At 38.6% G+C, this 23,646-nt stretch overlaps 2 protein-coding genes across 2 annotated transcripts in view; both read left to right on the forward strand.

The window, feature by feature from the left end:
* Positions 1-422: 422 nt before the first annotated feature.
* LOC103600724 (band 4.1-like protein 4A) lies at positions 423-18,183 on the forward strand (the record flags this gene model as incomplete). Its single annotated transcript, XM_008585046.1, has 2 exons — positions 423-527; positions 18,107-18,183. Coding segments are annotated over 2 exons (117 nt in total), but the record flags the coding sequence as incomplete, so codon positions are not given.
* A 229-nt stretch (positions 18,184-18,412) lies between these two features.
* Positions 18,413-23,646, forward strand: part of LOC103600725 (band 4.1-like protein 4A) — a 124,731-nt gene continuing 119,497 nt past the window's right edge. The window contains exon 1 of the mRNA XM_008585048.1: positions 18,413-18,497. Within this exon, the coding sequence (XP_008583270.1) occupies positions 18,413-18,497 (85 nt within the window). The remainder of the gene's footprint in view (positions 18,498-23,646) is intronic.

Raw genomic sequence — 23,646 nt, forward strand, 5'->3', positions numbered from 1 at the left:
TCTGTATTAGTTCTGAGAATAATGCTGTAGGTGAAAATTGCTTTTTAAAATGATAACAGTGTGGGATTTTCAACCAGAGTGTTTTTTGATGAATTTATTAGATACTTTTCATATAAAGGATTATCTTTATTAAAAGCATTTCATCCTGAAGATAATTTATAATCCTATAAGAAAAGAGGCTTATATTAATTTAAAAACCACCAAATTTAAAAATTATTTTCCAAAGCAATTTCTTTAATACACTTTGCTTTAAATCACATTTTTCTTCATAATTGAGGCAAAACTTAAAGAGAGAAGCATGGTCTAATAAAATTGCCCCTCTTGTTAGTGTAGCTAATAAAAGATGAGAACCGTGACTGTGTCCCACTGAGAAACAGAAGACACCTCGTTACAAAGAATAAAACTGTGAATTATTTTTGCAGAAGTCAACGAAAGGTTCTGTTGTCCTTGACCATGTATTCCGTCACATAAACCTTGTGGAGATAGACTATTTTGGGCTGCGCTACTGTGACAGAAGCCATCAGACGGTGAGTACGATGACTTCATACTAAGTTTTTCTTAGTTATAAATTTTTAGTTAAAAATTTCACTCTATCTCTGGTCTTTATGGTTGTGTTTTTAGGTGGTTAGGTTTATCATAACTGAAAATGATTTTAAAAGCTTCAACCATGTTTCTCCTGGTAACTTCTTTACATCTTTTTCTCTTCTCCTTGAAATCTGCAGAGTTCCTGGACTCACAGCTGCTATGTGTGTAGTCTTCTTTGCAGATGGCTTATGGCGCTGCCAATTTTGCAACTGGGTTACAGTGAAGGATTTTCCATTTTTGCTGTTAGGAAGGCTGAATAGGTCATTTAATATATGTTAGGAGTCAAGTGGCTAGTCTCTTGAAGTGACAGACATTGCCTTTTAAGAAAGGAAGTGATTAAAGAGAAGAAATACATACAGTGTGGAAAAAAAGTGCTTATCTAAGTTTTGAAAATGGGATAGGCTGTTACAGAATAAAAGAAGTAGGGGTTTTCATTCATGCGCTCGATGGAGTAAGAGTTATAAAGGCAACCCAGCTTTTAGTTCTGATGTCAGTTGTTCACAAGGGTTAACTCAGAAGATTTTCCCGTTTGGTTGGATGGTAGAAAGTTAATAAGAAATTCACCACAGTGGAAAGACTTTTTGGAGGTGATGATTTTGAAGGACGAAAGGGTATTCATTAATGTGACTTTTGGTTCAGTCTAAGATCTTACCCTCAGATAGACACAGCCTTATTATGCAAAATGCTCATATACTTACCTCAAAAATACCCTATTTGACTTGCCTTTTATTTTTCATCCTATTCGACTGCTGTTGAAATAAAAAGGTTTTCTTATCTTCCTTCATTGGTTCTCCCAGCCTCCACTGGGTTATCTGCGGTACATTCAGTAAGGAACATGATTTTCTGGCTGGTGGTTCTGTGCCCAGGCCTCAGCAATGTCCTCAGACCAGAAGAGGCAGGTGAATGGAAGGCTGTTGGTGGTGATAACTTGTGATTTTTCTTGAGCTAGTTCTATAACCTTTTCTGTTTCACAGGAGGATTTCACAAGGTGGGAGTAAAAAAATTGGATGTGTTGGATAGCTTTTCATAGATAGGAATAGTTTTCTAATGGCAAGTTGTCATTAATGCACTCTTCAAAGAAAGGGAACTGACATATTCAGAAGTTCACTAAATTCTATCCCATAAAGGCCACAAGTCAATATAGCAGAACTGTAAATCTATACTGAAAGATCAAATTGATGACTATAGAAGGTATCTTGTATTACATTCCTATTTTTGAAATAACATTTTTTTCTAGCAGAGAAAAACTGATCTTATCTAGTATGTCAGACTTTGCCTGGAAAGATTGATTGTCTAAAATTATATAGACCTTATCTGTCTCTCTCTCTCTCCCTTTTTTACTTTGCAAAGAAAATGTGAAAAGCTAGAGAATTCCAAACAATGGCCCATACTGTTGCAAAAGAATTAACAGTCAGTATTGATGGTTTATTGAAAGTTTCTTGGGGTTATATTAAGACCAAATCTTTTTCTCTTCCATACTCCTAAGGTTTGGCATTTGTGAGTATTTATAATACAGGTTTTAGGAGAAAATAAAATTATACACCTAGAAAGAGAAAACTCTGAAGTCATGTTTTGATGTGGTAAGACCATCAGGTGTGTAAATCACGTGAAAAAGGTATTCTTTGCCTTCTGAATTTGTGCTATTTCCTTCTAGTGAACCCACATAAAAATAGAGATGATTTATAAACATCGCTTAGTCTTTGCATGTTCAAACGTATTGTCTGATTGCCTTATCATTTTTAATTGTAGGGCACTGTGAGAATAAGGTCATGAAATTTTGCACTTCCTCTAGGTAACCATTTCACCAAATTCATAGGAGCCCTGTGTATCCCATAGTTACTCAAGGCAAATAAGAATTTAAAGAATAATCCTATGTTAGAATAGCATAGGATATTGTGAAAAATCTTTGTCCTAAAAACCAAGTAATGGTTTTCATTAATGTTGCCTGAATTAGTGTTTATTAGATTTGATTTTTGTATGTTGCTTTACTCTTTCTGTACCCAAGGATTTATTTTTAATGGGGAATGCCTGCAAAATGATGCCTAATATAATTAAGACCTACGTTAAGATCCACATAGAGAGGACTTTGAGGCTCTAAGAGGGACCACTTAGGTCAACTCTGGGGGCATGTAAAAAGAGAGAGAAAGTGGAAGATCTACAGATAAAAGGGAAGAAAGATGACTAGAAAAGAAGAGATGGCTCATGTCAATAAAAAGCCCAGTGGATCATGCCTTAGGGCCATTCTGGAACTGTGGCTGGGGTTGGGAAGGAAATAGGCTGGGCAGCCTCCAGTACTGCTAGTCAGCAGCTGTGGTCAACAAGCAAGGTATAAGCATGTGAAAGGGACCAGCAGTGGCTGACAGTGAAGAAGGGCAGGGAGGACTTTGTGCCTACCTTGGAGATGAGTGTGTGTTGTATGAGAAGATAGGCAGCTATCCTAGAGAACTGGAGAGCAACATGCCTGATGAACATGTTTCCAGGACAAGTGTACCTGACATGGTAGGGAACTTGTCTGCCCTGGAAGACCAGGAGAATCAAGAGGACTGGATCTAGATTCATTATTGTCACCATCATCATCATCATCATCATCAGTGCCCCCAGGAACTGTAAACATTTTCTGTATGTTGTTATTACATGCTCAGAACAACTCTCCAAGGTAAGAATTATTATCTTACCATTAAACATGAAGAAACTCAAGCTAAGAAGGTTAAGCACCTTTTCAAAGGTCATGTAACCATCAAATATTCAAACCCAAGTCTGTGAATCTCCAAGGTCTTTCAACCACTATAATATTCTAACTGCATGCATATAAGATGAAAATGTTTTGTAGAGTTAGGGTACTACAAATTCTTTCTTTCTATGCAGTTTACATACTTAATGTTTGTTGAGAGAGAAGTTAAATGCTATTTTCCATAAGCAAACTTCCCAGATTGACCTTGTGGTAAGAGAGCTTTATTTAGGCCTTCACATACTTGTGTGTTTATGTGGTCATTCAGCACTTATTTAATAACTGTCTGATATACACAGGCAATGTGCAAGAGCTTTCTCTGTTTTTCACAGTCTGAGGAATTCTGGAGAAAAGGAATTTACTGCCTGGAACAATTCCATGAAATTTAAAAATATGAAAAAAACATAAATGTTACTAACTATTCATTCCATGAAACTAAGTCCTGGGAAATTCATGTAACAAATGCATTGATTCCAGTGTTACCCGTGTGTAAAAAGTAACAGCTAGACAGAAATAAACCTTGTTAAAGCATACTTCTCTTTAAAGAGTAAAGCTGACTTGATTTGGAATACTCTGGGCACTATAATTTCTTACCTTCAGTCCTCAGGTAGGGTCTGTAAAAAAACAAACAAACAAAACCCCCAAAAAACAAACAAACAACCTGTAAGAAATAAAAAGAGTTCATGAAAATGTGTTTACTGTGACTGAATTAACGCCATGGAATGAAAGCTGCACGCATTAACTCAGGCTTACTTTTATAAAAGTTTCTTAGAGGTGCACCGTGGACTTTGCATGTTGTAGCTCCTTTTCCTAAAGACAGAAGGGAAACACTTAGCCTGGGCATGGAGCCTGTTTCCTGTTTTGTTCTGACTTGTGCCATCCAGGTTCATTCTTGATCCAGACTGGTTGGGGTGGGGTTGGGGGGGTAGAAGTCTCCTCTATCAGGCCCTTGGTTCGACTTACAGAAGAAAATTCTCAGCCTTGATTTGAGGTGGGTGTGAGGTAGTCTGTCATAGAGATTACAAGAATACACTTGGGAGTCAGAGAGACCTGGATTTGTCTAATGATCCTGCCACTTGTTACCTATAAATGTTTAAAATTCTCTTAAAGTACTGACCATTAATGCAGCACTTCCAGAGAAGTTTGTTCCCACCAGTGTGTGCTAGGCCTGCCCGTAACCAGTTTGGTTGCTACCCCAGCAGGAATGCCTTATCCTCCTCCTCATGTGGACCATGGCTGGCAACTCAGCTGGGAGTATTTTTGCTTTGAATGGACACTGACTCTCCTGATGCTCCGCCACCTAATCCCTGGCAGGTTTCATGGCAAAAAGGACTTTGCAGATGTGATTGAGTTAAGGATTTTGAGATGGGCGAGTATCCTGGATTATCCAGGTGGGTCCAGTGTTACTGGAAGCGTCTTAATATGTGGAAGAGGGAGGCTGGAGAGTCAGAGAGAAGATATAACAATGGAAGCAGAGGTTGGAGTGATGCTGTTGCTGGAAGGGAGGCCCTGAGCCAAGGAATGCAGCTAGCTTCTAGAAGCTGGAACAGGCAAGGAAATGGCTTCTCTTGAGAGCCTTCAGAAGGAACACAGCCCCTGCCTATCCTTTGCTTGTAGCCCATTGAGATCCATTTTGGAGTTCGGACCTCCGGAACTATAAGATAATAAATTTCTGTTGTTGTAAGACTCCAAGTTTACGGTAATTTGTTACAGCAACGAAAAGAAACTAATATTTGTGGATACAGTGGGGAGAGTTTTATTCTTGCTTGCTTAGTGTAGATATGAGGACTTTCCTGTTTTGATTCTTCACATTTGGGAGGAACCTGAAACACTTACTTTCCCCAGGTAATAATATCATGCATTGTACTGCAGGTGCTCAGGATTTCCTTGTGCTCAGAGCTGCATGTGCTTGCTAGATGTCTGTGAGCAATATTAGTTGCAGCTTCAAAAGTATTTAGGTTCCTTATTACTGGAGAGGGATGGTGAGATCTGTTAATGATAGGAAGAGGATTGAAGGTACAGCAGAGACTTCTTCACTTTAAAGGATTGGTGAATTTGACATTAATCTGAGGCTGGAAGGAACTTGAGCCACATTTTGGGATTTTTAGAAGTTATTATAAATGGAGTGTGATATGGTAGAACAGATAGATGCCTTTGGAATCACAAGATAGATTTGAGTCCTGTATCTGCTCCTAGTGATGGTCAAGTCACTTAGTTTTTCTGAATCTTGATATCCTTATCTGTAAATTGAGAATAAAATGCCTTTTCTCCCCAACTCTCAGGATTGTTGTAGGAACAAATCAGAACACATGAAAGCTATTTGTAGATTTTAAGATGTTAGACATGCAGAAGGCCTTTCCTCTTGAAACTAGGATGGGAGAAAATGTGGCTGGTGATACATTTTTTTAAAAAAGTGGAATGGAGGAAGGACACTGTGGGCAAATGGAGAGAAAATCAAATAAGCTCTAGCCTCTTAAACATCTTTGGAGGTTTTTGAAGACAAGTTTTGTTGATATTGAAAGCAATAATAAGGATAAATGTGGTATCCCAGTACTATTTTTGGTTTTAAAATTAGTAATTATAATCATGTCTTATTTTAATGTTAACACTTGAGTCTCCTTTACAAATTACTCTTTCAAAAGCAGAAGTTATATATAATTAGAGTTTTTCACAGAATTCGGAAATTCACCTGGCTTTGAGAATCAGACTGCTGGATCTGCTGCCCTTTGACTTCAGAAGTCAAAGAAGGGGGAAAACAGGACACACACAGGTAAAGGGAGCATGTAAATATCCTTTCCTATCAGTGAACTCTTCCCTGGCTTCACCGACAGTAAAACCATCAGACAGAAACTTCCCACCCTCTTGACCACCCGACCCCCACACACACTTGTTGCCTCTTACCCATCCTTCCTCTCCTGTCACCGTGGAGGGGCCCAGTGCTTCTGACCTGGATCTTATCACCTCTGTTGCTTCAACTTTGTATCTCTCACTTCCCCTCTCTCCTCTCTCTTCCCTCCAGTGTTTGGGCATGTTCAGGTCTCACTCCCATGCCCTCCTCTGGTTACTGCCATATTTGGCTCCCTCTCCTTCTTACCCAAACTCCAGAAAGCCTTGTCTAAATTCATTGCCTCCACTTCTGAAGTCCCGTTCGTTCCTAAACTTCTCACACTTCAGCTTTGATTCCTGTCATGTCACTGAAACTGAAGTCATCATCTGGATTGCCAGTTGCTAAGTCAAGAGATGCTCTCAGCTCTCAGCCCATAGCTTACTTGACCTTTCTATTGCATTGATGCTAATGACTTGCTCCTCTGCGAAATCTCATTTTGTTCTTACGACACCACACTCTCATTTTCCTTTTTTCACGTTTTCTTCTAGTTGTTCTTAGTCAGTCTTCTTTATGATCATTTTTCCTCCGCCTATTCCATAAAATGTTGATATTCATTAGGATTTTGTCCTTGATTTTCTTATGCTCTAACTCTGTATAGGCTTACACATTTAAGCCTACCTCTTCAGTACTATTTGCCTCTGAAATAATTTCCTTAAAAAATGTAAACTAAACTGTGTATATTTGTATTCTCCCCACTGCTCCCAAATGCTCTGACTATTGCTCTTTGTCCGTAGAGCACCAGCAGGCAGGCTCAATGCTATACTGTCTGCCATGAGTAATGGTGCTTTTTCTTGCATCCTGATGTTGCATTTTCAGATGTGTGTGAGATGTTACTTTCTGTGACGTTATGTTCTGGCAAACACCTATAATGAGTGATAAAATGTATGTAAGTGATAATGTGAGTCCTGTTACAAAGAAAGAAAGATTGTCATGCTGGATTATTACAAATCAAAACTTGTACTGTCTGAGGTGTCTTCAAGCATCTGGTGGAGGAACAGAGGGCAAAGATCACAGAGCAGAAAGGTCTTCTTGAGTAGCCCCTTGACTTTATGAAGAACATTGTAAGCAGCGCAGCAACCTAGAAGGACTGATGACAACCCATGAAGGGTATCTGGAAAAAACCCTAGGAAAAAAACTATGGCTGGTGGCTTTTCCAAGAGTCCAGGGGCCTGGAAGGTGATGTCAGGAGCATCTTCATAGGGCCCTGCAGCACTGAAGCTCTCATTTTCCTACTGATGAACATGTATTACTTTCCCTGGACAATCCATCTGCTCCATGGTTTAAATCAGTATCTAGGGACTAATAACCTTCAAATTCATATCTATAACACAATATCTCAAGGGGCATTATACTGTGCAAAGAATACAGTCTCTGGATCCAGACTGTGGGCTCAAATCACACTCTACAACTTGGGAGGGCTGTGTAGCATTGGGTGAACCTCCCTAACTTTTCTATGCCTCAGTTTCCCAATTTATAGTAATCGTACTAGTTTCATAGGGTGGTAGTGAGTATTGAGGAATCTATATAAAATACCCTGACTAGTGCTTTAAACTGTGTGGTCAGCGTAATGTGTTAGCTCATATTTACCACTTGGATGTCTCAAACGCAATGTGTTCAAAACTGAAGTCATCTTCCCCTCCAAATGTGCTTTTTCAATGTTCCTGAGAGCATTGATTTTCAAGAATTTTTAAAAAAACCATGTACCTGTGTATAATTTTAGGTTGAGAATAAAAATTTTATAAGTTTTAGGAGATGCAAATCTTTGGTTCACTATAAATATTGACATTGTAAAATCTGTCACATTACTGTAAAATGTACCCAATGAATCTATATATCATAGCAATTTTGTACTCATCATCTACCTTTAAAATAATACATGAATGACCTCTTCTTTAAAAGTGAGAAATTTGTGCTGGCCAGTTAGCTCAGTTGATTAGAGTGTGGTGCTGATAACACCAAGGTCAAGGGTTCAGATCGTCATACTGGCCAGCCTCTAAATAAAATAAATAAATAAATAAATAAAAATCAGAAAATTTTCTTTATTTTTTTATGTTCTTAAAATTATATTCTGTTCTAATTTCTCCATAAAGTTTTCTTATATTTTTATCAATAAAATATACTTATCCAGAACATCATACATTAAATTGAAATTTTAAAAGTTTACTTCTGGAGACCTTAAGGCTCTAATTGTTATTGAGCCTTAAAAGTAGTTGTTGTTATATTTACCATGGTTATCACTATACAATAAATCAAGACAGCAAAATATTTTGTATTTTAATATTAAACATAAAAGGGAAGCATTTATTGGAAATGCATCTCAATAAAATGAATGGGTCTTTTTCTTTTCAATTATTCTGCATACCCCTTGATGATTATGGTATATTCCTAGAGTGAATATATTCCTAGGACTTAGTAATAATTTTATTCCTTGTTTTAAAAAAATAGATAATGAGTACTGACTAACTTTGTCTACCTAAGGTAAAAACAGGAAAGAATTTTAATAAAGTAGTTCCTTGAACTCCTTCTGCATTATATGCCCAAAATCCCATAGTGATCTGTGTTCTAAAATCATTTTTAATAATCTCTCAGGTATTACAAATGCAATGTAGTCATCATCTTCCCCTCCAAATCTACTATTTTTCTTGTACAGGTATTCCTGAGAGCAGTGATTTTTTCAGACACTCAGTTGGGTTCTCCTTCAATTTAGTTGAAAGCAATGAGTTCAAAACCACCTTACTTAGAATTTTTTTGATCCATCATTGTAGTAATTTAACTCCACAGTTTCTGAGAAATGTATTTAAAGATACTTTACCAAGACTTATCAAAATATTATTAATTATGCTTTTTTCTCTTTTATTTAGATGCACCTGATTGAATCCAATATAGTTAGAAGAGATTAGAAAAGTTTAAAAATAAATTTCAACATATATTTGCCAACACAAGAGTTTTGATAAATGCTTTTATCTAATTACATACTTTATATTTTCATCAGAATCTTGGAGTTGCAGATTTACTTCATTTAGTTTATGGAAAATGTTCAACATATAACTCTTTGGCGAAGTCAGTCATTAAACCACTCAGCCAAACCAGCTTGCTTTCTGTCATTTGTCACTTTAAGTAAAGATGTTAACCTGTGTTCTATGAAAAGTATTTCACTTTGGAATTCTATTCCTGGGATGGATAGACAGGTAAGGAAGGCAACAACGTTTTGTCACCTAGATGAGGTAGGTCTGCTCAGTTACATCTTATCAAGACTTTGATTTGTTTTATTCTTGTGGTACTTTTCCTTATGAGCCATGCATATTGTAACAATAGCTGGAGGATGGAAGTTGGAGGATCATTAAACAAAAATCATTATTCCCTCTGCTGTGCCACTCTATAATATGTATGATTTCAAAACCACCCAACCATGGGCCAAAGTACCATGCTTTTTACACTTTGCCTAGTCCTTGCCAGAAACATGTATAAGCTGGAGAGAGACATAAAACCCTCTTCTCTGGTTTATGGTGTCTTTTTTAAAGGTAACTTTTCTAACACGAGTACTTAAAAGGCTTCCTATGCTTCTCTTGGGATTTTTCACACCCTGGGGAAGTGTGCCATGGCAGCTTCAGGTGGGTAAAGGGTGCCTTTCTACAGAAAATTGGGTAAGGAGAATTTTGAAAGGGGAGTGCAGTAAGAAAGGAGAACTGGAATGACACCTTAATCTCTGAACAGGCCTCTTCTTAGGTAGGTCAGTTTTAGGGAAGAGTGTATATATGGAAGTCGAAGATCTGCGAATTAAATTCTTCTAAGCTGTCTGTTGCTTGTGTTCCTTGGGACTTCCTCATGTGTGTGTCCCTAAGGTGCCTGCCCCTTCATTTGAATAGCTGAGTGAATGCCACCACCATGCACCTGATTGCTCAAGAATCTTGGGTATCGTTCCCAACTTCATCATTTCTCCTCTCCTCATAGTCACTAAGTCTTGTCAGTTCCATTCCTTGATACTTAGAGGGATCATACAATTCGCCATCTAAACCAGGGTACTTTTAAGAGTGTTAATAACTAAGCTGGGACAACTGGTGTAAACAGGATTTACGATCACCTACGAACCTCTCTAGACTCCGTCTTCATTCTGATTTCTAGTTAGGGTGTCAGCAGATTAGCTTGGATTTCTGTAAAATCTTTTCGTATATTTTCCCCACTGCAGTTGTAGTTTTTTTTACAAAAAGGCAACTTTCATGGTGTCTCTTCTGTGGCTTACAATTCTTTAATGCATCCCTGAGGGAAAATCTAAACTCCTAAACATGTTTTACAAGGTCCTTCAAAATATGTGGCCCTTGGTTGCTGTTGAGCTGCTTTTCTTGCAGTCCTTTACTTCAGTGCCTCATAGCTATGCGGAACCACCTGCAGCTCCTTCCTGTGCCGTGGTGTCTCCGAGTGTCCTTTGTGCTGCTCCCCTGCCTGAACACCCTTTTTGTTCTCTTCCCTCCCTCCCTCACTTTTACCTGGTTAAACTCTGCCCTTCCTTACCACCCAGTGTAGACCTCTCTGATGTCGCCTCCTTCCTGAAGCTTCCCCCACCCCCAGAAATGTCTTGAGCCTTCTCCTGTCACATGTTACAAACACTACATTGTCCTTGCCTGTTTAATACTACCATTTGAGAGGAAACTCCTTGAGGGGAGGGATTGTGATCCGTTCACCATTTAATTGCCTCTATCACTGCAAAGTAAGTGATTATAATGTGGCTGAGTGAAAGAATTGTCACCCGACAGTATGGGCAGGCCAGTGGCAGGCAAGGGCCTGGGCAGGAGCCCCACCTCCCCTTTCCATGAGCTTGTGCCCTCCCCCCGCCCTGCAGTTCTTTGTGTTTATCGCCTTGCTTTTCCTATGAAAGACCACTCCTTCTGTTCATTTCAACCAGATTTGACCTATATTTTTTAAAAAAGCATTACCAAGATGTTAGCAAGTTAGGTTGGAAATTTATAGGATTATAAAAAATTACAATTATAGGATATTCTAAATGTGCTCTCAGCTACTGAGTGCTGGTAAGAATATTCTTGTTTCATAAGTAGTAGGGTATTATAGTATGTCAGGTATATTGTATGAGGATTTGGGTCTGTAGCTGTATGGCGGTAGATCCCAGGATTTAAGAAAATTTTCTTTTTTTAATAAAAGAGTAATTTAAAAAAATTTCTCTATAGTTACAGTGTCCAATAAGAAAGGAAAAGATAATTTTCTGGAACGTTTTCTGTTTAGAGTGGTCTGATATCCCCTGAGCACAGTGATGCATCATGAGAATTCGGGAGCTGACATGCTTGAAAGGACCCTGGGAAGTGCCTGCCTCAGGGCACCCATGAAGCTGCTTGATGGATTGCATGCCTTCCTCATTGCAGCATCTGGGAACAGCATAGCATGCTATGATTGGTCTTCAGTTTCTTTGTTGCATGTGTTAATTTGACATGGATTCGGAAATGCTCTCAAAGGACCTAGATTTGTCTAGAGTTAGCTCCATGACACATCTTGAACTTAACACTTCTATAGTTCTTGTTTGTTTTTTTTTTCCTTTCCCCTCTCAGATGTTTGATCACAATAGGCATGAGTGTATCTTTTGTGGATCATTTATAATAAAATATTTTATCCCGTGACTTTCGTAAATTTGTTATTTTCCAGGTTTAGGGAGGTGAGGGGCTGAACTCTATTTTGCACAGAAAATATTTTCTTTATTAAAGGCACCCAATGCCTTTTTTCACCAAAACTAGATTAAATGGGGAAAGATTTGAAAATGATAAAGGTACAAAATACTTTAAAACAAAATTATCAGGCAGAAGGAACAGCTGGTGCAATGGCCCAGAGGCAGGGACAAATATGAGATACTCTAGAACTGAAAGAAGACTGGTAATGCTAGATAGTAGTAAGACACAAGGGATGATGAGGTGGGAAGGTGGGCAGCGTCACATTACATAGGGCCCAACAGGCTTCAGTAGGCTATGTATGTGGGATATTTTGGGAGTTTCAAGCTGAGAAGTGATAGTATCTGATTAAGGAGATGGTTTTTGGGAGCAGGGACCTAACAGTTTTGTTCTGAATATATTAAGCTTAAAATGTCCATTGGACATCCAAGTGGAGATGTTAGGTAAGGAGTTTGGGCTCCTGGGAGGCTAGAGTCACATGTAGGAGTCTCTTGGCTTTAAAAATCATTACTAGATAAGGTCTTTTTCTTCATCTGTTGAAATAATCATATGGTTTTTGTCCTTGGTTTTGTTGATGTGGTGTATCACATTTTTTTTTTTTTGACTTGCATATGTTGAAACATCCTTGCATCCCTGGGATGAATCCCACTTGATCATGGTGTATAATTTTTTTGATGTGTTGCCGAATTCTGATTTCTAATATTTTGTTGAGTATTTTTGCATCTATGTTCATCAAGGATATTGGCCTGTAATTTTCTTTTTTTGTTGTATCTTTGTCTGGTTTTAGTATCAGGGTGATGCTGGCTTCATAGAATGAGTTTGGGAGAGTGGCTTCTGTTTCAATTTTTTGGAATAGTTTAAAGAGAATTTGGTATTAATTTCTCTTTAAAAAGTTTGATAGATTCAGCTGTAAAGCCATTGGTTCTGGGCTTTTCTTTGTTGGAAGATTGCTGATTACTGTTTCAATCTCATTGCTTGTTATTGGTCTGTTCAGGTTTTCTATTTCTTCTTGGTTCAGTCTTGGTTGTTTGTATGTGTCCAGAAATTTATCTATTTCTTCCAAGTTTTCATATTTGTTGGCATACAGTTGTTTATTATAGTCTCTAATGATTCTCAATAGATGCAGAAAAAGCATTTGACAAAACTCAACATTGCTTCATGATAAGGACTCTGAGCAAATTAGGTATGGAAGGAAATGATCTCAACGCAATAAAAACCATATACAACAAACCAATCACCAATATCATCCTGAATGGGTAAAAGCTGAAAAGCTTTCCCCTGAAGAACAGGAACCATACAAGGATGCCCACTCTCACCACTCCTACTTAACATAATGTTGGAAGTGCTAGCCAGAGAAATCAGGCAACAGAAGGAAATAAAGGGCATCCAAATTGGAAAGGATGAAGTCAAACTGTCCCTGTTTGCAGACGATATGATCTTATATATACAAAAACCTAAAGACTCTACCAAAAAATTCTTAGAGCTGATTAACAATTTCAGTAATGTTGCAGGATACAAAATCAACACCTCAAAATGAGTGTTTTTGTACTCCAAAAATGAACTAGCAGAGAAATCAAGAAACCAAGCTCATTTACAATAGTCACCAAAAAAATAAAATACCTAGAAATCAGTTTAACCAAGCAGGTGAAAGACCTCTACAGTGAGAACTATGAAACACTTCTGAAAGAAATTAAAGAGGACACAAAAAGGTGGAAAGACATACCATGCTCTTGCTTTGGAAGAATTAACATTATGAAAATAGTTATACTACCCAAAGCAATCTACAGATTAAATGCAATCCCCATCAAAATGCCAATGACATTCTTCACAGAAATAGAAAAAACAATCCTAACATTCACGTAGAACAACAAAAGACCCCAAATAGCTAAAGCAATCCTGAGCAAAAAAAAAAAAAAAAAGCTGGAGAGATACCACTACCCAATTTCATATTATGTTACAAAGCTATTGTAACCAAAACAGCATGATACTGGCATAAAAACAGACACCCAGACCAATGGAATAGAATAGAACACCTGGAAATCAACCCACATATTTACAGCCAACTGATCTTTGACAAAGGCAACAAGAACATACACTGGGGAAAAGACTGCCTCTTCAATAAATGGTGCTGGGAAAATTGGACATCCATGTGCAGAAGAATGAAACTGGACGTGTACCTCTCACCATATACCAAAATTAACTCAAAGTGGATTAAAGACTTAAATACAAAACTCAAACCCATAAAATCACTAAAAGAAAACTTAGGGCAAACATTACAGGAAGGAGGACTGGGCAAAGATTTTATGAATGAATGAGACCCCAAAAGAACAAGCAACAAAAGAAAAAATAAACAAATGAGATTATATCAAACTGAAAAGGTTCTGCACAGAAAAAGAAACAATCAACAGAGCAGAAAGACAACCTCTGGAATGGGAGAAAATATTTGCAAACTATACAACCGACAAGGGAGTAACATCCAGAATATATGAGGAACTCAAACAACTTAACAGTAAAACCCCCAAATAATCCAATTAAAAAATGGACAAAGGAGATAAATAGACAATTTTTGAAGGAAGACATACAAATGGCCATAGATAATGAAAAAATGCCCAGCATCATTAATCATCAGGGAAATCAAAACCACATTGAGATATCATCTCACTCCAGTTAGACTGGCCATAATTTAAAAGACTGACAATAACAAATGCTGGTGAGGATATGGGGAGTGGGGAACTCTTCTACACTGTTGATGGGACTGTAAATTAGTACAGCCATTATGGAAAACAGTATGGAGGTTTCTCAAACAACTACAGATAGAACTACCATATGATCCAGCCATCCCACTAGTGAGTATATATTCAAAGGAATGGAAATCATCATGTCAAAGGAGTACCTGTACTCCCATATTCATCACAGTTCTATTTCCAGTAGCCAAAATATGGAACCAACCTAAATACCCATCAACAGATGACTGGATAATGAAAATTGGTATATATACACAACGGAATACTACTCAGCCATAAAGAAGAATGAAATCCTGCCATTTGCAACATTACTGAGCCTAGAAAAAATTATGTTAAGTGAAATAAGCGAGACACAGAAAGAGAAATACAGCATTTCCTCACTCATAACTGGGTGCTAAGAAGGAAGGAAAGGAAGGAAAGAAAGAAAGAAAAGACCACAATAATAACGTTGAACATTCAGAAGGAGAGAACAAACCTAAGGATGCTAGAGATGGTGGGGAAAGTGGGGGAGGTTGGGGAGTGATTGGGTAAAGGGCATAAAGAATAATAACTATTTGTAATAATGAATATGCTAATTAAAATAAATTTTAAAAAAGACTAGATAAGGTCATCTAGGGAGAAACAGGCTTTAAATGCAGAAGAAAAAGGGCAAGGCTGCCATGTGCAGCTGTGCTAACTGTGTATTTTGGGCACTCTAGAGCTTCACACAACTGTAGGTAGTGGTGCTGAGCATGAGGTCTAGGCCCTACTTAATGCCTAACCCCTTGGGTTGGCTTGGGTCCTTTGTGCCAAAGAATATGATTAGCTAAAACTACATTTACATTCAGCTACCAGGACTGAGTTTATACAAACCCTAACTGAACTGCCTATGTACTTTAAATACTACAGTTTTAAGACATGTTAGATTTAGGATTTTATTTCAAGATGAAAAGATCTCATAATCTATATGGTGATGCCTCACTTGTCCAAATTTTAGAAATGTGTAGCAACTTCACTAATCCAAAATGTAGACGAAACTTACTAAACAACAACTGAAGTTTCTTGAGCAGCCCAAATCAGTTATCTCATAGTCCACTCACAGGATTCAGCAGTTTTCTCATACAGTCTGTCGTCCCTTAAACTATGTTTATTTTTTGTTTTAGGAAGAAATTTAAACGTTATTATATGGTTATTATATGCTTTGGCTCTAAGAGCTTTGAAACAGTCCATTAGATGCAATTGTAGGGCAGCCCCATAGAGATAGGCACAGCTTTTTAAAGGAATGATCTTGTGGGCTCCAGGGAGATAAAATAGTGGGTCCCTAAGATGCAGTATGGTCCATTAACAACAACAACAAAAAACAAATCATGTCTGACTACTTTATTTGGAGGTCAGAAAGAGACACAGTACAGAAAAGTTTATGTAATATCTTTGTAGACTAAATGGAAAAATTATATTTGTTTTGAAAAATAATTAGTTTGGTTAATTACTCTCTGCAGAGCGAACTGATTTTTGAATGATATCAACAAAGAGGGAGGTTCCTAGGTATGCTCCAGGGCTTACAGTGTCTATACCAGTACCTGGGATGAAGACATATAGAGGGCATGCTCATCAAGTTCACACATGACTAGACATAGGAGGAATAGCAAGTGTGCTGAATAAAAGAAAGGAGGTAGAGAGATCTTGATGAGTTGAGAAGTGTTCCTGTTATTCATTGCTGTATAAAAAGCCATCTCAAAACTTATGGACTTTCAATAATGGCAGCAAACATTTTGCTCATGGATGTGTGACTTGGGCAGGGCTTGGCAGGGGCAGTTTACCTCTGCTCCACTTAGTTCCAGCTGGAGAAGTTTGAAGGCTGGAGTCATCTGAAATCTCATTCATGTGTCTGGTGGTTGATGTTGGCACTAGGTGGGGCCAGGGGTGGAACACCTACATGTGGACTTTCCATGCTGTTCCTTGGCTTCCTTACAGCAAGCAACATTCCAATAGCTGGGTTTCAAGCGCAGTATTCCAGAGGAAGAGAGGGAAGGATGGGCAAAAGCTGTATCATTTTTTTATGACCAAGAAGTCAGGCAGTGTTACTTCTGCTGCATTCTGTTGACTTGAAGTGGGGAGAAGGCCAACCCATGTTTAAAAGGAAGAAATATTACATCTTTTGAATAGGTACAGTGTCAACTTATTTGAAGACATTTTTTGTGGGGTCATCTGGCCAGCAAGGGGAACTGAAGCCTTGACCTTGCTGTTACAAGGCTGTGCTCTAACCAACTGATCTATCAGGCCAGCCCGAAGACATGTTTTAAAACGTGAGAGCCTATCCTCTGGCCAAAAATTATTTGTTCTTCCTGAATGTAAAATGTACTCACCCCACCTAAGGCCTCTCCAAATTCTCACTGATTATAACATTGGACTCAAGTTTAAGGTCTAGAATCTCATCGAGTCAGACTCTTTGAGTATTTTTCTTCAAGTTCACCTCCTTGAGTTCAGTTCCTTTTGATCTGAAGACCTGTGAATTAAGATGATGGGAAAGATATATACTCCCCACCCCACCTTACTCAACATTTAGGGGTGGGACATGCATAGGATAACTGATGTAAATGCTTCCACTTAGAAAGGTGGAAAACAGGCACACAGCAATTCCTAGTCCAAAATAGTTTTGAAATTTAGCCAGGCACATGTAGCCATTGCTTTGATTAGGAATTGGTCTTACTGCCTGGGAGTTGTCCACTGTGATGGTTGGCCCTGTCTTCTGGGCTTTTGGTTCCGTTCTCTGGGTTTTCCCTCTTTCCATAAACATAGTGTGTGTTTGCAAGATTGTGTTCTTAGCCTGATTTTTGCCTAATAAAGACTGGGAGTCCAAAGGCCTCTTTTCAGTTTGTAGTTTCTGTCCCTTTCACCCCAAGCTGGCGTAATTCCTTTATAAAACTTTGTGGATTGGGCCGGCCCGTGGCTCACTCGGTAGAGTGCGGTGCTGATAACACCAAGGCCCCGGGTTCGGATCCCATATAGGGATGGCCGGTTCGCTCACTGGCTGAGCGTGGTGCTGACAACACCAAGTCAAGGGTTAAGATCCCCTTACCGGTCATCTTTTAAAAAAAAAAACAAAAAACAAAAAAAACTTTGTGGATTTCTTATGAATCAACTTCTAATCAACTTCATTAGACAAAAGCAACACTCACAAATTATTTTGAAATAAGCTCTTCTATACTTTAGATTCTCTATAAGGCTCTTGGGTAATAATGCCCTTAAAATTTTTTGAAAAGGTCTATGAGGCCTCATATTAAATTTTTTAGAGGGCCTAATAAAGGGTTTTACAGTTACGTCATGTTTTCCTGAGCGTGCTGGATTCAATCTTTGTCCAGAAGCCATTTTTAAATTGTAGCACTGTTTGTCTTCTGATAAGACTAGGAATGAAAAAGTTTTAATTTCAAGTCAGTACGTCCTGGCTCCTTTGTATTTTAACAGTTCTTTTTTTTTTTTAAGCTTATCTCTCTCCTCTTGCATTTCATTATAGGCAGCAAAATGAAGCCAATCAGCTCTTTCAACAGTTTACCTGGAAATCTCCTTATCTGGATCATCCAGTTCATTAGGTACATTTTTTAATTTCCATGTTGCCACAGGCAACTGCATTGCTAAACTTTCTGCTTCTATGTAATGAGGTCCTATTCCTACTTCCAGCAGCTTTCTTCTTGCCTTCCTTTAGGCCCTTGCAGACAGTCTCTGAGGGCCCTCCAGCTCCCACAATTACTCTCCTTAACATCTTTCCTGTTGCCTTATCCCCAAAACACATAGTGGAAAGTGAAGGGAGTGGGGCCAGATCATGGAGGGCCTTGTAGGCCATCATAAAGACTTTGTCTTTTACTTTGAGTACAAAGGGAAACTACTGGAGGATATTGAACAGAAGAGTAAACTGATCTGACCCATGTTTTAAAAGAATTTCTCTAACTGCAAGGGCAGACACAGGGATACCACTAAAGGAATTGCTGCAGAAATTTAGGTGAAGGTGATGGCTATTTGGACCTGGGAATGGTGAAAATTTGTCAGATTCTGTTTATATTTTGAACACAGAACCAACAGGATTTGCAGATGATTAGAAGGGGTGGAAGATAAAGAGGTGTGACCAGAGCCAGTGGAAAAATACCATACCATTTTCTGAGTTGGTGAAGGCTGCAGGAGAACAGGGTTTTTTTGTTTTTTTGGAGGGAGTGGAATCAGCAGCTCCCCTTTGAACATATAAAGTTTGAGATTCTAATAGACATCTAAATGGGGATGTCAAGTAAGCAGTTGGATTTAGCAGAGAATTCTGACTATAAATTTGGGAGTTAGTGGTACACAGAAGCATTTAAAGCCATGCACCTTGATGTGAGGCATGAGCTTGGGTAATCTGGCCTTTCCTTGGTAGGCAGATAATGGGCATCCAGCAAAGAAGATTGTGAAGGTGTGGCCAGTGAGGGAGGAGGAGAAGCAAAGGAGAAGGAATGTCACAGAAGCATGTGGCAGAAGTATTTCAAGAAAGTGGGTGAAGCCTCTGCATCTATCATTAGATGTAACAACATGGAGGTCATTGCAGTAAGTACTAATGTGGGTTCAACAGGGGATGAGAGTATAGAACAACTTTTTTTCCTCCAGAGATTTATTTTAAAGCACAGAAGTGAAATGGGCAGATATGGGCGCCAAAATGATTTCTTTTGTTTGTTTTTTGCTTTTTTTAAGATGGGAAAAATAAAGACATACATTCTGCCAGGAATAATTCTGTAGAAAGGGAAACTTTGATGGTATGGGAAAGAGAGCAGAAAGTTTCTGGAACCGTGTTCCTGAATAGATGAGAAGGGGAGGGATTAAGTGGAGCATGGACAGTTCCTCCACAGTAATAGGAGAGAGGGAAGGACACAGCACAGATGCAGGCAGGTTAGTGGATGGGACCAGAATGTGCAGCCATGTTCTCTCTTCTGTCATGTTAGTTTTCTCAGTGAAACAATCAAGATCTATGGCTGAGAATCAGGAAGGTAGAGAAGATGTCGGAGGTTTAAGGATGGAGGAGAAAGTGTCAAGGAGTTATCCAGGAGAGTGAGAGAATAAAATGTAGCAGGATTCTGGTGGCAGTGAGGGTTCCCTTCGGTTATTGGTAATGCATTTATAGTGAGCCCACCCATGGTTGCGCACAGCTCTTTTGCTGCTGGTGTGGAGAAGGCAGGCTGGTTTTTTCCAGTGTATATTGTGGAGAGAAGGATGCACAAGGGGATTGAGAACACTTGCAAGTGAGTGATGGTAATGGATAGCAAGGGAGATGAGGGCATGAGTGGGGGCAGTGGGGAAGGACAATGGAAAGATAGAAGGATCACTCAATCAGGTGTCCTGGTGGAGTCAAAATATTAGAGGGAGTGAGCTGAGGAGAAAGGAGATTGTAGTCCAGAGTAAGAATTTTGAAATATAAATTATGCATTATTATTCAGACAGTGCTCTGGAGAGTGGCTTGGCCCAAGCATAAGATGGAAGGGATTCAGTTACTTGGAGCTGCTGTTCATACTTTGGGGCAGGTTGTTTAACTACTCAGTGTTTCAGTTACCTTGTTTGTAAAATAGTAGTTAGAGCAGTTCTCACTTTATAGAGTTCTTAAGAGGATTAAATGGGTAAATACATGTAAAGTCTTTAACAGTGCCTAGCATATGGTAAGAATTTAATAAATGTTAGCTGTTATTATTATTATTTCTACAGCCCTTAGAGTGGTGCCAGGGTCCATGGGTGAGAACTGAGAGCTATATTCCTTGGGGCCAGTAATACCTCATGAGGAGACAGAATGTCCATACTGATTCACTGAAATCCACTTTTGCTGGAAAATGGAGTCCAGCTATGATTACCTTCCCTCACTGTGGATGACTCCAAAGACAGGTCTTTTTTTTGTCACTACTGTGAGACAGCTCTGTTATGGTGGTTTTACCTGATGTCCTAGGGCTTCAGTGATTCATCCCAAGGAGCAAATTAATACTACATCCTGTTAATGTTGCTTAGAGGGTCTGAGATGTGTTTGCAGGAGCAGTGGCAAAAGCACAAATAGCTGTCACCACAGTCCTGGAGTTCTTGGACCATATGTGCGAATTATGTTGAGTCCTGGGACTCCCCAAGAATTGCCTTGTGTTATTTTTGAGATATTTGTGGCTCCATTGTCTCTGATAGCCACCTCTTTTTTTTACTCCCTTAGATCAAGAGATTGTTTTGCTATATTGACGAAAATTATGTGTGCTTTTAAGACCTTTTCTTTGGCCTATAGCAAACATTATTACACATCAATGTAGCATTCTTAAATTCTGCAAAGGAATATCAGCATTATACCCAGTGTGAAATAAAATTCAGCAAAGTTTCTGTTCTATTGTACCATCCTTTCTTTATTCAAAGTTTTTGAGGATTTATCCTACTATTGCAGCTCTAGGAGACTCCAAAGAACAGCTGGCAAATGAAAAGTTGGACCCTGAATTTAATATATATCCTTCGAAGGTTAGGATATTGATTTACTGGACAGTATTAGAGTTTTAAAATCTAATTCTGAGACTGTTACCTGGGAAGTTGATGAAATTGAGACATTACCAGCCAAGGTAGATGAAAGAAGCCCAGGGCATTTAGCCTAGACTATCAGAGAGTAAGAAGGCTCTGTCATTTCTGTCCAGATTACATCAATGCTGCCATTATGAATGACAGGACTGTAGCAGTCAGGCTACCTCGCTGCTTGTCTCTTACACTCTGGCAAAAGGTCAGACCCAGGGAGGACTTTCATCATGACTCCTTAGTGCTTGGGTGCTTGGGATGCAGTACGTTAACTCTCTCCTGTGTTAGGAAGCAGACTGTACAAAATCAGGATGAGAGAGCAGCGTCTGTCTTGGTTAATTGTTATTTTCCCTCAAAATAGAATCTAATCTAGTTTATGAGCATATACAAGCTACAGGATATAAATTTGAAATGGGGGGGCTGGAAGTTGATGGAGAGATTTTCCTGGAGAATGAATAGGGTGAATGTTGAGAGAAAATGAGAGAGAGGGCTGTTTCTCCTCACGTCCATCTATGTAGGCAAGACAGCTTCACGCCAAGGTGCAGTCCAGAACAGCTGTTCTCTGGAGGCCCAGCACCATACTGCACAGTGCTCGACTCTGTGCTCCTCTCTTTCCCCTCACCCTGGGCAAGTGAAAAGGCTGAATGGATTACTTCTCTTTCTGGAAGTCCTCCATGGATATTGATTTCTTAGCTTAATATTTGTTAGCTGTTGGGCAGCATTGATTTCTATACAGTACTCAGTTGTAAAGGACTTGGAGTATTACATTCTATGTTGTCACTTAAAAATGGACCCATTTACTTTAAGAGCAGTTGAGCTCATAGATGGGTGTTTCATCAAAATTTAAGGCTCTGTTCTTCTCCATTTTATGTATTTTAAGAAAGTTTTTTTTGTGAACACACTGTTTCAGTGAAGCCTTCTTACACTCATTCTGCACATTTAATTTTCTTTGGACTAACTGTATTGTCTCAAATGTACTCATCTTATATACATTATTATTATCTCACCACATTATACTGTAATTATGTGTCTGTGTGTCTCCTGCTAGACTGTGAGTGCCTCAAGGTTAGGGACAGTTCTCATTCATCTTTGTGTTTCCACACTCCCCAGGGTATGGTGGGTCAATGTTAAATGAATGAATGAATGAATGAATGGTATCTCAATTTTAGAGCCTATCTCTAGAATATTGTCACCCCTTGACCAGTATTCTGGATGTAGATCTTAAAACTGGGATAGTGTGTTCATTGGCAAATTCTTGTGCCCTTTTTTCTTTTTGGTTATGGAGCAGCAGCAGCCTGGTGTGTTTCAGTGTGATCTGACATGTGCTTTGTTTGATTGCTTGTTAGTAATGAGTGGTGACATGTGCCATCAGAGTACAGTTGCTTTGGTTCCAAGGTTATATCTTTCCCTTGGTTGAATCTAAGTGGGTTTTACATTTCAGGATGTTGGCTTATGAAAGCTGGAGGCTTGTGTTTATTATTTATGTTCTCGGGCATTTATCATTGTCTGACCTCTGTAACCCCTGGTTTCCATTTCGATCAGATCAGATTTGTGCAAGCTCCAGATTGATGCTTAGCATAGCTAATGTGCAGTGAGTTGATTGAACAGTCTTTGACTGAGTCTCACCTCTTCTTTTTCTTAATGCAAAATTGTAACTTCTAACTCATCTCAGAACCATCATTATATTTTTTTCATTTTACAAATTTAATTACTCTCAAGAAAAGAGATGTATTTTAAATTGTACTGATTATTATTAATGTGAAATTTTTTTTAAGTAATAGACTTTATTTTTATAGCAGCTTTGGGTTTACAGAGAAATTGAGCACAAAGTACAGACAGGTCACATCCTCCTCCCCCCTCCACGTGCAGTTTCTCCTGTTATTGACACATTACATCAGTGTGCTACATTTATTTGTTACAACTATTAACCACTATTGATATATTATTATTAACTCAGTTTAACATTAGGGTTCCCTTTTTGTGTTTCACAGTTCTATGGGTTTTGTCAAATATATAATGTCATTTATTCATCATTACGATATCATATAGAATAGTTTTCACTACCCTAAAAATCTTCTGTGATCCACCTATTCATCTCTCCATCTTTCCCTTCCTCCTCCCCTGATACCCTGACAATCACTGATTTTTTTTTTCTCATCACCTCAAACATTTATCCGTTAATCAACTTCTCACTATTCCCCCACCCCCTGCCCTTTCCAGCCTCTGAAAACCACCAATCTACTCTCTACTTCTATGAGATCACATATTTCAGAACCTTCGTTATATTTTTTCACCACAAATTGAACCACTCAAGAAAAGAGATTTATTTTTAAATTGTATAGATTATCATTAATGTGAAATTTTTTGATAGGTTAAGCTGTCTTTTCTATTATGTTTCGTTAAAAGTTTCCTTCCTATTTTCTTTACCTTGCTTTCTTTTGGGGGGTGGGGGGGTGCTACAGCTAGCTGGTAAGGGGATCTGAACCCTTGAACCTGGCTTTTTTTTTTTTTTTT

This window comes from Galeopterus variegatus, unplaced genomic scaffold (assembly GCF_000696425.1).
Source record: "Galeopterus variegatus unplaced genomic scaffold, G_variegatus-3.0.2 Scaffold3429, whole genome shotgun sequence".
NCBI lineage: Eukaryota > Metazoa > Chordata > Mammalia > Dermoptera > Cynocephalidae > Galeopterus > Galeopterus variegatus.